Source organism: Nestor notabilis, unplaced genomic scaffold (genome assembly GCF_000696875.1).
Source record: "Nestor notabilis isolate BGI_N333 unplaced genomic scaffold, ASM69687v1 scaffold22193, whole genome shotgun sequence".
In the NCBI taxonomy this organism is placed as follows: Eukaryota; Metazoa; Chordata; class Aves; order Psittaciformes; family Psittacidae; genus Nestor; species Nestor notabilis.
The window spans coordinates 4,087-17,733 of NW_009921773.1; the positions used below are offsets into that span (position 1 = coordinate 4,087).

The following is a 13,647-nucleotide window of genomic DNA, read 5'->3' on the forward strand; positions in this document are numbered from 1 at the left end:
CAGATGCAGGGGGCAGTAATACAAAAAGGTCTGTGAATATTTTTTTTGTAATTATTTTTTTATTTAAAAATGTAATTCTACATTTCCTGCACCCTTTCTGCTTTGGTAAGGCCAAGCCATGGATACAAATTGGTATGCAACATAAAAAATGACCCCCTGCCCCAAACTGCAACCTCCAAGAGTAAAAGAATCTGCTCTCTGCAGACAAGCTCTAATGGCTCAGAACTGTCATTTAGCATATATCAGATCTGCAGCATTGAAAGAATGGATTTTGTTTCTTTAAAAGTCACTGAAAACCTGGTATTCCCGAGCATCGCATCCACAGCAGCTGTTTTAACATGTTTCTGTCTCAAGGCTTTTCAAAAATACCAGAGCATCTACATCAACAGAAAGAAAAGGGACAGTTCAAAGAACAGAAATTAAAATCCATGTGTGAAATCGTTCCTTTTTTGAAGTTACCCTTGCGTCTAACACCAATTAAAAACCAAATATGCAAATATGTGTAATACAAAAATACGATCCCAAGATTAACACTTTGTTGCAGGCACAGTTATCCCATGGAATATGTTCTTTTGAGGGCAGGGGAATGATTCTGATTTTCACAGGGATTTTTGTTTTTGCATTACAAAAAGAAAAATAGGACAGCAGTGCAGGTTTGATGGGAGGAAGAGGAAAAAACAAGGAAGGAAAGAGGAAAAAGTTACTTTAGCAGCAAAATGTCCAAGGTTCTAACCACAATCAAATTAACGGATATCTGGCTGTAAAAAATAAGGTTGAAGGGATGCTGCCCTGATCCATTCATCTTTGCTAAAATAATTCAGCTGTAAAAACTCCAAAACGTGACATACTGAAGGACAGTTTTGTAACATAAGCAACTTCCTAGCTTGTCCTCCGTGTTATTGACCATCCTTATCACTTAAATATATGTACAAGAATTAAGCTGCTTTCCTCCTCGTCCACATGCTTCTGGTCACCGCTGGAAGCCAGTGCCAGTGGGCGTGCTAATCCCATCAACAGCTTGCAAAGGGTATCTGCTCCACTACCACCCGAACAGCTCACGCCCTGCTCTTCCCATTGGTGTCGGCGTGCACTGCAAGGGAATTCTTAATGGTCAGTGTTCTGCTTGTCTCTCATCCAGGCTTGGATTTGCTCTTTAAGTTCTGGCACTAGTAATGTAAAGGAGAGAAAACAAGAATTACTTATCTGCAGTTAAATTATAAGTATTCTACTATAAGAAAGCTCCTCCTGACTAATTTCTTTTCCAGAAACCTGATCAGGAATATCTAGTACTATTTCCTTCTCTATCAATGTATTTTCTGCACTGCTTTGAGTAAATGAATGACTTATTTCCCTACCACAATAATATCCTTTAGCCTGGTAGTTATGAAGGCAAGGACATGGGATTTTTTTTTCCCCCAGAAAAAGGGAAAGCAGAAGAAATTAAGTTTTCTGTGCATACTGAGATGAAGGAACTGTTACTTCCACTGAGGCCTCAACATTATCTTCTGACAGTATATGGAACAGGGCTGGAGCATGTCTCCTGTGAAGACAAGCTGCTGGGCTTGTTCAGCCTGGAGAAGGCTCAGAGGAGGCCTTAGAAGAGCCTTCTAGTACCTAAAGGAGGCCTACAAGAAGTCTGGAGAAGGGCTTTGGACAAGGGCCTGTAGGGACAGGACAAGGGAAATGGCTTTAACCTGACAGTGGCGAGACTGAGATGAGCTCTGAGGCAGAAGCTCTTCCCTGTGAGGGTGCTGAGGCGCTGGCACAGGGTGCCCAGAGAAGCTGTGGCTGCCCCATCCCTGGCAGTGTTCAAGGCCAGGTTGGACTCAGGGGCTTGGAGCAACCTGCTCTAGTGGAAGGTGTCCCTGCCCCTGGCAGGGGTTGGAACTTCAAGGTGCCTTCCAACCCAAACCATTATTCTATGACTCGATGAGAACACAGTGCATGCAAACTGCTTCCCCCAGTCTGTAGCAGTTCCACTGGTTAAACAGATACCTGGTTCCAGCATATTTTCTGTCAGTGTCTGACGATTGAAAGGGTCAGTGGAGGAGTTCAACAGATGCCTCAGGATGATTGACCTGTCCATAATAGTTCCAGAGGGCAGCCTCACAGGATCAGTCATCAGGGTGTCCATAAGCGGGTCTGGAGGCACAAAGGTCTCATTAAATTGAAGAAAATAGCTATGAATTTTATTTGCACACAAAATCACAGTGCAGGTCTCCAGTCAAGTGTATTGCTAGAGTTACAAAAAAAAGGGTTAGTACAATCAGTGGACTTTATCCTTTATACTGCTTTTCCCTTCCTGAACTGGGACAAAGCATTAGCTATTTTCACCCTATTTTCAAATTATGATTTTAACTGTGCTAAAGTACATGTGAACCAAACATGGATAGGATTGAACAGTACAATCCCAGGGAAAACCAAAAGAAACTCTTAGCTCTCTCTATTTACTTAACTATTTGATTGAAACGGAGCAGGATGGAAGGCTTCATAAACAAAACATAGTTTCTATTAAGATATACTAGTATTTAGAATCAAAATAACAAGCCAAATCCCTCTTCTCCTAACAAGCCAGTATTCAGGAATCTCAACTTGCCTCTGAATTCATCCGGAGCATCGCTGTAGTCGATTTCTGCACGGGCATTCTTGGCAACAATCTCCTCCACTTTCTCTGCCAGCAGTTTGAATTTCTCTATTGCTATGGTCGACTTGATTCCAGCCTTCCTCATCTTGGAGATCACCTCCTCAAAGAGCTCTTTACTGTAAGACCTCTACAAGCAAAGCATAAAGAGACAACTTTCCTGAGCTGTATCATCATAACACGCCATAAAGACTCTAAAGAGATTTTAATGCATTTTTTTAAGGTTAAGAAAGAGGAATCCATGAAACCTCAGCATCAGATCAGACAGAAAAGTAGTAAAGCCCCATTTCATTCAGCCCATCTTTGGGGTGGACTTGGGCTTTTTTTATTGTCTTCACTGTGGCAGAACTGTTCAGAACATCAGAAAAGGCAACATCACCTACTCATTCAGAGACTGACTATAATTATTAGCACTGTTCCTTAGACAACACATCCATCCTGCCACCCCTGTCTGTATTCTTGTTCTCCAAAGTCTTGGCTGAAAACACAGCGTAAAAAGAAAAGTGGTTTTGGTTCTTTAACTTCTCTGATAATGTGCCAGGCAGCAATGGGAAAGAAGTGATTGTTTCTCCTAGTCCAAACAAAAACCCCACCCCATGATGTTACAGAAATAGTAAAGCAACTCAGAGGAAGCTAATGCTGGTTGGGAACTTGCCAGGCGGTGCAGTCAGAGCTGTACAGCTGCACAGTACAACATTCAGAGGGACCAACTGCAGATCCTGTAGTTTTCTACTGGAGCAGCCATTGCTTTCATGTAAAAACAGAAAGTTAAGCATGGGCTTTTGAAAGCTGCTCATGTTCTAAAGACACCGTTTTCTTCTCAGTTCACAAATGCCATGTTTTGATATAAGCCTTTTAATAAATTGTTATTTGCACTGCAGAGCAAGGTTGAATTAAATGACAAAACAAAACGACACTAAGCCTCACAGACTTCTGTTTTCCTTGGGGATTTTAAAATGTTCAGCACAGCCCTTCTTCTTTCATCTATACTACATCGCATCAAGAAATACCATTCACTCCTTGGGACACGCAATGCCCACCCAAACTCCTTTCTAGCCCAAGAGAACAGAGCTATGGCAACATGCCCAGGGCTTTAGAAGTGTTTTCAGATCCCTTCTGGAACGTGCCAGGATTTGCAAATGGGAGATGTATCAAAATGCTTTAGAGAAACCCTGCCATGATCAAGCAACTTTTGTTTTGGTCTTTCCCTCCCAATACCAGTAGCCATTAACCAACTGGGCATTTCCTTGGTGTTTCTTTCCTGTCATTGACAGTTTCTAAGATACTGGTCAGCCCACCCCCTTTTTTTAATGAAGGGCCACTTTGTTAATTAAGCTTTATTCCAGTTCCCACACCAGCAGGCTGCTTTGCCTTTAATCCCTCTGTCATTGAGGTGCATTCGCTGTGGCATCGAGGAATGAATGACGGGTAACATTCTCACTTTCACATGTACCAAACAGCACAAAACACACCCTGAGTGCACATTATACACATGCAAACACATAAGGCCTGTTTCAGAAGTGTTACTGATGTTATCTGCAATTATCAGGACTTCAGTAATTACAGAAAAGGGATCATAAGTTACTCTAACACCTCTGATCCACTCAGCATGCAAATACAGCTTCATGTGTTGTGAACCAGCTTTCACTAGAATTTCAAGTGGCCACTGAGAACATTTTTCCCCTCTAGATTTTGAGAAACTTGCATTATAAGACATAGGCATGGAGAGATGCAAGTCACTTGTTTGACAGCTTTACAGAACTGAGGTTCAGCTCATCTATCATCACAATTAACATTCTCCTCTGAACACTACCCTGAGGAGTTCAAGGGTGCCTTTAACTGTCTCGTATCTGCTGTGCTCTGTCAGTTTATTACACAGCCATTTAATAAAGTGATAGAAAAGGGAATAAAATTTGGAAACTTAGTCTAGAGAAAGAACTCTGGATGCTAAATGAGGCTCTTATTCTCAGTCCCAGCTCTGTTTCATGTGTTCTTGATGAAGAAGGGGGAAAGGAGTCAAAACTCTTTTGTATGCTTCAGTTTTCCCACTTGGAAAATGAGAACAAAGTACTTCTGCCAATTTACAATGAGGCTGTAGCTAATAAACAACTAATGCTCAGGGAATTTCCTACATGTGTGAAGTGCTACAGATGTTTATTTGTGTCTTTAGATTTGCAAAACACTACCCATCTACAAAGAGCAGACAGAACATGGACAAGGGTTGCTCTGCTGAGAGAAAACAAACTACAACTGTGTATGATGGAACTGGGTGGCAGTAAGCTGAAACTCTTCTAGAGTATTCTGCAAAGTCCTCTTCATCCACGCTGCTTCTGTCCTCCCCCCTCTCATGTCTCTGGAGCTCACCTGATCATCAGCAATTGCTTTAGCAAAGCGAGCACAGTCTAGCTGCAGGTAAATGTCAGTCAGTTGGTCCAACAGCTTCTTTGGTTCAAACCCGTATTTCTCAGGGTTTTCGACTTTCAGGTCACGGCACTTGGGGCCACACAGTTGCTGTAAGTTAAAGTTCAACATAGCAGCCAGTCGTGGTCCGAGTTCCTACAAGACCAAAGTGAAAGAGCAATAAAGATTATCATCACTGAATTTGCATACAGCGAGATCAGAAATTATTAACTAATAAAATCATCCTTATGTAGGTTGCAGGAAGTGTCTTTATGCACGCTTTCCACTTAAAATGAATGCAAACAGCTTCTGTCTGGAAGGATCACACCATCTCACTGACTTAGCATCAAATAACTTCAACAGCAATTAGATTTCAATGAGTTGGAGAAAGGGAGGAAAATGGAGACAAAGGGCTACCAAACATTTCCAGGTTCTTATCCCACAACAGGGATTTTAGAGAAGCCAGAAGCCACATTACATCTGAACAGGACTTACAGGTCTGAGGAAAGGCTTCTGAACCTGCTTGGTAAGGATGTGGAACATATCCACAGTTTCCGTTGCCAGGGCAAGATACGAACGAGACACACGCTCATCCTGAGCCAGCTGGGACTGCCGAGCCTGCTGCTGCTCCTAGAAAAGAAACCTTCAGTGGTTACAAGCCCACAGAATTCCCTACATTGTCACCCCTCAAAACAGCCATAATGCCAACATGGTCTAGACAGACAGAAGAGCAGATGGCAGTTCAAATACAGCTGTGATCCATTTGTTAGTTTAAGGTACAGCTCACTTCTACTCAGTACTAAAGTCTGCACCAATCTTCCAGATTACTGCAGCACTAAAACATCAGAGCAGATGGTATCGCAAGACCCAGTGGTCACTGAGTCTGTTTACACCCTGTAACTGCTCCTCACAGCTGCAGACCTGGGTTATGCTTCCTTTCCATCCAAATGCCAATGCCTCAAGATCACCTTAGGACGTGAGAGTCAAGTCAGGCTCTCTCTAATTTATACACCATCATAAGGAATAAAACCTCCACACTGGGACAGTCTGCAGATGATGTATCAGTGCATTTTGTCACTAGAGTAATGGCTTTACCTTGCTAGGAGGCACAAACAAGGCGGCTTCAGATGAGCAAACCAGAACCAGTTTAACAAACAAGATCTTTATAGATTTTCTTTTCAAATTCTTTTTTTAAATCAATAACCTTAAAATAGAAATACCTGACATTGGTGGGTCAACACACACAATTATTGTTTGATCAGAGGTAAAGGGCTCTAATGGTCTGCATCAAATCTACCCTAGATCAATGCATGAACAAAATAAAAGCCTTGAAGTCAATTCAACTGGCGAGCATCTTCCAAAACCTCCTTCAAGAAGGTTAAAGTCTCAGTTTCTCCACTTAGAATTAAGTGTAGTGTAATTTAAAACTTTATACTACTTCCATTTTACACCACACTCTTTGCCACCCACAACATAACTGTGTAGCATGATGGGGTTTTGTAGCATGTCATCCAGAGTGACCACAGCCATACTGGCAGCAAGAAAAATCACCGAGAGCTGCTTCTCATGAGCAGCCCTTTGGTGCTGCCCCTTATTAAAAAGGGGTTTTTAATGGTCTTATAGTAAAAAAATAGAAATAAGTAAAGAGCACTTTGAAACACAGCTCTGCTCACCCTGGGCAGCAGGTCCCATTGTTCTTTATTCTTCATCTCCTCTTGCACTTCATGGATACGTTTTAGGGACTCCAGACTCTCATCCAGCAAGAAAGTTGTGTCATTTATCAGCATGTTGATGTAGCGAACAAACTGCTTCCCCGAGCTGCAAACATTGAAACAGGGTTATCACAGCAGAGCAGACGGGTGTGCAGCCAGCCTGCACCCAGCAACACTCCTGCACTGCTTCCTTCAAACAACAATCCCATTCCCCAAGCCACATTGGTTGTGGTGTCCAGAGCTCAGTTTAGAAACACCCCAGTTCCACTGGAAGGGGTTGCCATGGTAAGGATCTCCTCAGGTCATTGCCTGAGCAGGTTGCATGACAGTAAGCAGCATTAGACACAATTTCTTACTCACTTGAACTCTTCCATAAAGGTACCATGGTGGGCTATATTCTGCCAGAGGCTCTTGAAAATGGTACTGATGTGGTAGCGGATTGTAAACTTGTCATAGAACTCGCTCGTGGCTCCAGTATGTTCAACATCTGAGCAAGAAAACAGAGCCCAGAACTGAAATCAGCACTTTCCTCTCTCCCTACTGCCTCCAGTGTGATGAGCTTCAAGCACCAAGCTTTAAGAGATGCAACTGAATTCACATTCAAGAAGTCTCCATCTTAATCCCCACTAAAAGCAGCAGCACTGTCCATTTTCTAATCCACAACCAGCCTATTTCTTACGAAAACCCCTCAGAAACCAAAACTTTCTGTTACATTCAACTCCCCTCTTTATCTCAGTCTAAAATTTCACTAATAAGGAAACTCTGGGAACACTGCAAAAACAGATGTTTCTGTGGGTGCAAAACCCTGCTCTAAAGCATCCAAATCTACAGGACTAGCAAAACTACAGTCAGGAGTTTTAAAATCCCAATACTCCCTTAAAAAGCAAACAAAAAGCTTCCACTTTGCAATCTGAACACCCCAAAAACAACCATCACATCAATCTACAGAGCTAGCTGTCAGTGCACAGCAGCTTGTAGGATTAGAATTCTCAAGGTTCCACCTAATGCTCTTTCCCCTGATTCCTGAGCAACAAAGCCTCATCTTTACAAGACTTAAGATCTACCTGGCTTTTGGTTTTGTGTTGTGGCTTTAAGGGTTACAATTAACACAGCCTTTTGCCTTGTTAACACTTCTTGCTCACTGTACACTGAGTCAACTATAGACTTACCTGTGTAAAACTTCATCAAGGAGGGCACTAACAATTTGGTGGAGAGAGGATGATTCTCAATCATTTCAAAGAACTTTTGGGTCCGGGGCTGAACAGCTGGATTTGTCATGAACATCACTTCCACCAGCTTGGCTACTAAATAAGGATTTCGGATATAGTTCTGGTTGCAGAGCATCACAACAAGGAACATCACTATGTCCTGAGTGCAGGGCTCATAAAGCACCTGAGGAGCATATCTGAAAAGAGGAAGATAAGGAAAACAAAATGAAAAGCCCCAACACTGTATTGTCTGTAGAAGATTTATCACATACATAAAGTTCAGATCACTCGTGAGAGTGGGGACTCTGGACTCCGTAAAGCCAATGCCATAATCTTACAGAATATTAACTACAAAATAGCTAGAAAACTACTTTCAAACCCTAAATTTATGTGCACATCACCTGCTTCAGGGGTAAATGGGGGTACAAAGTCCCTTTAGATAGAACTTTACTTACTGTACAATAAAAAATAAAAACTCAGCAACATCTTCCACGTAAAACTCGGGCAATGCTGCAAATACCTTCGGAACTTCAGGAGTTAAAGGCAATTTTATGCTGTGGAATAAAAGAGAGAACAAACAGGCCAGTAAAACTGCAGGGTTAAGTAGAAAGTGTCACAAGATCTCTTATGGAATTCTCCTATGGGAACACTTGACAAGAGTTCTGATACTAACTTTTAAAACTCCATGTCAGTACTTCAAGGGTATTAAGCATACCCGAGGGTTGCTCCCCATGCCCTCCAGCTGAACCCTGAACTATAAATAAGACATATATTCCATGGAAGAATGTGTGTCACTGACATAAATAAAGTAACAGTCACATATGAATGCAGCCACTGCAAAACCAAATATTAACATTTTAGAACTGCTGAAGCCAGTAAAGAATCTGACACGATCTGAAATCTCTTGGATACAACTTACAGAGATAATCCTGACACTCACTTGGGATAGGCAGGGTCAAGAATGCGAAGCATCAGCTGAATCACCATGCCATAGAAATTCAGGCATCTCCTGAGAAAGTTTTCATCCAGCAAACCAGCATCTGCACAAGCCTTGCACCTCACCAGTTTCTGCAGAACACACAGAGAGAAACTCAGCCAGGGCAAGACAACGTAAAGGGAAGGTCAAGCCTATCCAACATAATCAATGTGTCTGTGAATTGTGACAATTAGACAATGGTCTTTTCTTGAAGTATGCTCTCATTTGAAGAAAACAGGGAATATAAGCGCCAGCACATCAAAACCACGCACGTAATTCAGAGTTGCAGGGACAGAGGAGCCTTTTATGAGCTTTAGGGGAACAATGAAAGAAGTAACAGTGGTATCAAAGTGGGAAAATGTGCACTTATAAAGTCATTTTGGTGATACAGCTCATCAGTTTATACTAGAAAGACCTAAACAGGTCAGACCTTCAAAAGAGGACTCCAACATACTCATCTTTGCAAGAAGTCTACATGAGATGAGGGCCTCAAGAGTTCCATTGTGCACACACAACTACCCCTGAACAAACCAGAATCCTTTCACTTGTTCTCTCTCCAATAAAAATAGGATTTTCTTCTTTCTTTTGTTATTTTGAATTTTAAATTCACCACTAATGTTCTACTGTATCATGACCACCCTCTGGTGCACTACTCGCATGGTTCATAGATTCAAACCCACCATTTCAAGTTGCATTTAAACATCAGGACCCAAGAGATAGGTTGACAAAGGCTTTTAGCTGAGAACTGAATCACTTACAAACCTTGAGCTGTGTCTTGCAACGCTTCAGCATTTCTCGATGCCTGGTAGCCAGAGGAGAATCCTTCCATTGACTTTCATTGTTCTTCAAATCTTCAACAGTCCTGAAAAGCACATGCAGCAATTGGTTATCATGACAGAGGGGATATGTACTGCCATCTACAAGGCATTTAACCTGCTTATCTGCTAAATATCAAGGAAATATTGAGAACAAGTTATCTATCATCACAGCAAGAAAAAGAAACTGCTTTTGTAAATGCAGACTGAACATCTGCACAGTGCATCTGAAGGCACAACATGCACGAGCTCCAACACACATCCGTGTCAAACAAATCAGAACAGTGCAGAAAGATAAAAAAGGGATGAAACACAGAAGGGATCTATTTATCCTGCCTGAAAAACTTATTTTATCCACAGTATTAAAAAATAAAAGTATTTGCTTTTCTCTGTTTCACATTGAAGCCTACAGTCACTCTAAGGGAAGTCATTAAATTAACCCTAACACACAGGAGGGTTGGTCCAGTTACTATGAGATATTTAGAGATCTCATTCATCTTTTAACATCAGAAAGGAAAATGGAAAACAAAACCATCTAAGGAAGAAAAAAGGTGGCTGACAACAGGACTTGTTAGAAACAGCTTCCCTTTCCCAACAAAGGTCCAAGTCTGCACCCTGTGTATCTTCCTACTTCCCACTGTTGTAAATGCTGTTTTGCACTTTTGTTCAACCCTTCTCATGCTCCACTCCCCAAAAAGTTCAGGTTTGCAGCGGAGCACAATACTTGAACAGTCTGTAGTCTCCCTGGCAGCATCAGGACCAGTAAATCAAGGTGGCTGCTATTACCTCTCCTCCCTTATCCATCTGCCCACTCTGCCCCACAGAAGGGAACTTAATGTACATGACACACACCGTTTACATTAAAAAACCCCCAGTGTATTCCCATACCTTAATCCTTTGCAGAAAGGGCAGCTGATTAGAACAAAACTCATTATACTGAACTATATGAAAATGATCCCTTTTCATCCCTCCTCTAAACACAGATTCTTTCCCATATCAATCTCTGCCTACAGCAGAAAAACATCCAGTGTCATTTCTTTATTACCAACATCTAATTACCTTGCCCAATGCTGCAATTCATGGAAAACACTGAACACTGAGCTCCTACTGATGTCAGTAAAAGCCAAGAGCTCTTCACTCTGCCCCATTAGATGGAGATTGCTGCATAAGCAACTCCTTTGCAGTAATTCTAAATAAGGACAAAGCAGCAATTCCTTTTTCAAACCAAATGTATGGCTTATTTACAAGTAATCCACAGGCTGTTTATATGAAAATCCTTTTTTTCTTTAAAATATACTGACTTTTCCTGCTCTGGTCCCTGCAGCTTCCCAGGTTTTTGGCCTACTTGTGCTTTAAAAGCTAAAAATGAAATCGTAACAAATGCAGTCCAAAAATCCTGTAATGAACTCATGGTATTAGCACCAAGGGACATTTACCAAAATGCAGTGAGTGCATTTATAAACAATGGAAAATAGTGGTGATCAAAAATCTGTTCTAATTTTAACAGAGTTTTCGTTGAGGTTTAACAACTATAAAAGTCTATTTGAATTTATGCCAAGAAAAATAGAAACCAGCAAGATTTTCTTGTCAACAACTTAACTTTTTTAGCTGGTAAACCACATGCTGAATTACCTGTACACTGACAGCATCAAGAGTTTACTGCTGAAGGGTTCCCTCCCTCCCTCTGCCCTGAGAGTAAGACACATTATCCCACCTCAGAAGCCAAGGAATTATCTTCTGGGACATAAGAAACAGCTCAGGTACAACTAACAAGTTCTTGCTTCTGAAAGCACAAGTCATCTACAGTGATTTGATGATCAGACAGGTAAATAAATGCACTCCTACACTGTGCCCGAGAGCCTGAGGCACTGATGTCCACACACCAGCAGATTAAGTTATAATGAACAGTGTTAAGTAACGTCATGGATCCTAAAATGCTCTGAAGAGAATTGAACTATCTTTTAAATAGAATGGTCTTCTCAGCAATTGGAGCTGCTTTGTGTAACCAGCATCCTTCATCCCACTGTTATCTGAATTCCCAATACAAGCCACGGTTCCCCAATGTAAGCAAAAATCCAGAAGCAGCAGATTAACAAACAGTTAAGATGATCTCAGCAACAGTTCTACCCGAACTGTCATTCTGATTTCCTTCAGCTTACAGGACTTGCCACCACGGCCAAAGACACCGGTAGGACTCTGGATGCACTAGAGAATTAGCAGGTTCTAACCTGTTGAGCTCCCGGATGGCCCGCAGCCTGCGTATGTACCGGCGGCAGCTTGGCAGGATTGAGAGATGATGGGCATGCAGGGTGAGGAAGAAACATTCTGTTGGGAATTTCGGCTCAGAAAATGGAGACGGATCCCTGTCTGGAAAACAAACCAACAAACAAGCACCATAGATGAATACATTAAAAGCTAAACTTGTCCAGGAGCGAGACCTTGAACTCAACTTGCCTTAAAACAAATAAGAGCTGACAGCATCAAGAAAAAGCATTTAGGAACAGGGCAATTATTTGCAGTATCAAAACCAGAGGGCATAGTAAGTGCTTAACATGTCTCAGCAAGAGTACTCACAAAGTTCAGCGATCCAGGCTGCAACATCCTCCATTGTTGCTTTCACTCTGGTCTCATCTGTTGGGAGGTCAATACGACACCTGGGATGGAATATGTACATGGGATCCACCGTTTCCAGCTTGATCTTCGTACTTAGTTGCTGTAGTACCCATAGGAAGTTGAGCATAAAGCCATCTGTAGATACCAAACGGTCATCTGTCTGTGGGGTAAGAAAGTGAATAGATGAAGACAAGCTTAGAGATATGAGGGTATTTGCTGCTGCTTTCACAGTATTTGACATAAATGAATTATGCACGTTCAAGAAAAGACAGAAATGATGAAGAACGTGGATCTGTAAGGAGACCTTTGTGACAATGGGAAGGTCACTTACTAACCTACAGATTATCTTTATGGTTCACGTAGTCATTCTCGAGAACATTAGATATGTAAGAAGTAGGAGATTACCTAAGAAATTAAAAGGGCTTCTTTCAAGAATGGTTTGCCACAAATACACAGAGTTTCAGAAAACTGCTGAGCTTCAATTTACAAGTTTCATCTTAAGTGTGAATTTTCTATTACTTCTTCACTGGAATTTCACAGAAATATCCCTAATAATGGTTCCAAATGTTTGCTTTCGAAATGGGGACTTGAAGACATCAATGACGCAAGCTTCAGTTGTTCAGAATTCATGCTCAGATTTTAGCACAGGAAATGAGTGCAATGCATTAATTCAACAATGGCAAAACATGCCTGTTGTTTCATCACCAGTTCGTATCTGCATTACTCCTTTTACAGAAACCATACAAAGCTGAGCAATTTCCTATCTAGGAAATAAGGTTTTTAAACATAGCCAATTGGAATGAAGCCCCCATACATGGGGCGGGGGTGGGGCGGTGGAATTCAAAGGTTTAAGCACAGAGAAGCCCTGTTAATGAAGGTGTGTGTCAGTCCTAAGAGAGGAGATAAGCTCATCAAATAGGTAAAGCAGAATAATTTCAGAAATGGAAATGTACTGAAACTGAGAAAAGACTGAGGCTTCTTGCCTGTTGTGGTAGGCACTCAAAATTCTTCTGTCCTCCATTCAAGTGCCACCAGTGCATGAGCCAGCGACTGCTTATTTGTGCACTGACTAGATCCTCAAACCACAAGAAGTGTCCCCCTTTATTTACCTGCATTTGTGCCTTTTTCATGTTGGCATTGACAACAGCTGCCATGTAATTGAGAGCTGCTTCTCGAGTTTCACCATTCAGCAAAACACTGTGTAGAATCTTGAACAGCTCTTGCTGGAATGTCAAGTAAACATTCTGTCAGGTTGCACAAACTTCTCACCATCACATTCCTG

General features: G+C 41.7%; 1 protein-coding gene across 2 annotated transcripts in view; it reads right to left on the reverse strand.

The window, feature by feature from the left end:
* Positions 1–354: 354 nt before the first annotated feature.
* Positions 355–13,647, reverse strand: part of UBE4B (ubiquitination factor E4B) — a 38,851-nt gene continuing 25,558 nt past the window's right edge. For both annotated transcript variants that reach the window (XM_010011299.1, XM_010011298.1), the window contains 14 exons: positions 13,475–13,588; positions 12,327–12,525; positions 11,981–12,119; positions 9,700–9,799; positions 8,902–9,029; positions 8,417–8,515; positions 7,923–8,158; positions 7,114–7,240; positions 6,715–6,859; positions 5,537–5,671; positions 5,006–5,197; positions 2,597–2,771; positions 1,996–2,142; positions 355–1,166 (listed from right to left, as the gene is read on the reverse strand). In XM_010011299.1, coding sequence (XP_010009601.1) covers positions 1,105–1,166; positions 1,996–2,142; positions 2,597–2,771; positions 5,006–5,197; positions 5,537–5,671; positions 6,715–6,859; positions 7,114–7,240; positions 7,923–8,158; positions 8,417–8,515; positions 8,902–9,029; positions 9,700–9,799; positions 11,981–12,119; positions 12,327–12,525; positions 13,475–13,588 — 1,998 coding nt within the window. In that variant the 3' untranslated portion in view covers positions 355–1,104. The remainder of the gene's footprint in view (positions 1,167–1,995; positions 2,143–2,596; positions 2,772–5,005; positions 5,198–5,536; positions 5,672–6,714; positions 6,860–7,113; positions 7,241–7,922; positions 8,159–8,416; positions 8,516–8,901; positions 9,030–9,699; positions 9,800–11,980; positions 12,120–12,326; positions 12,526–13,474; positions 13,589–13,647) is intronic.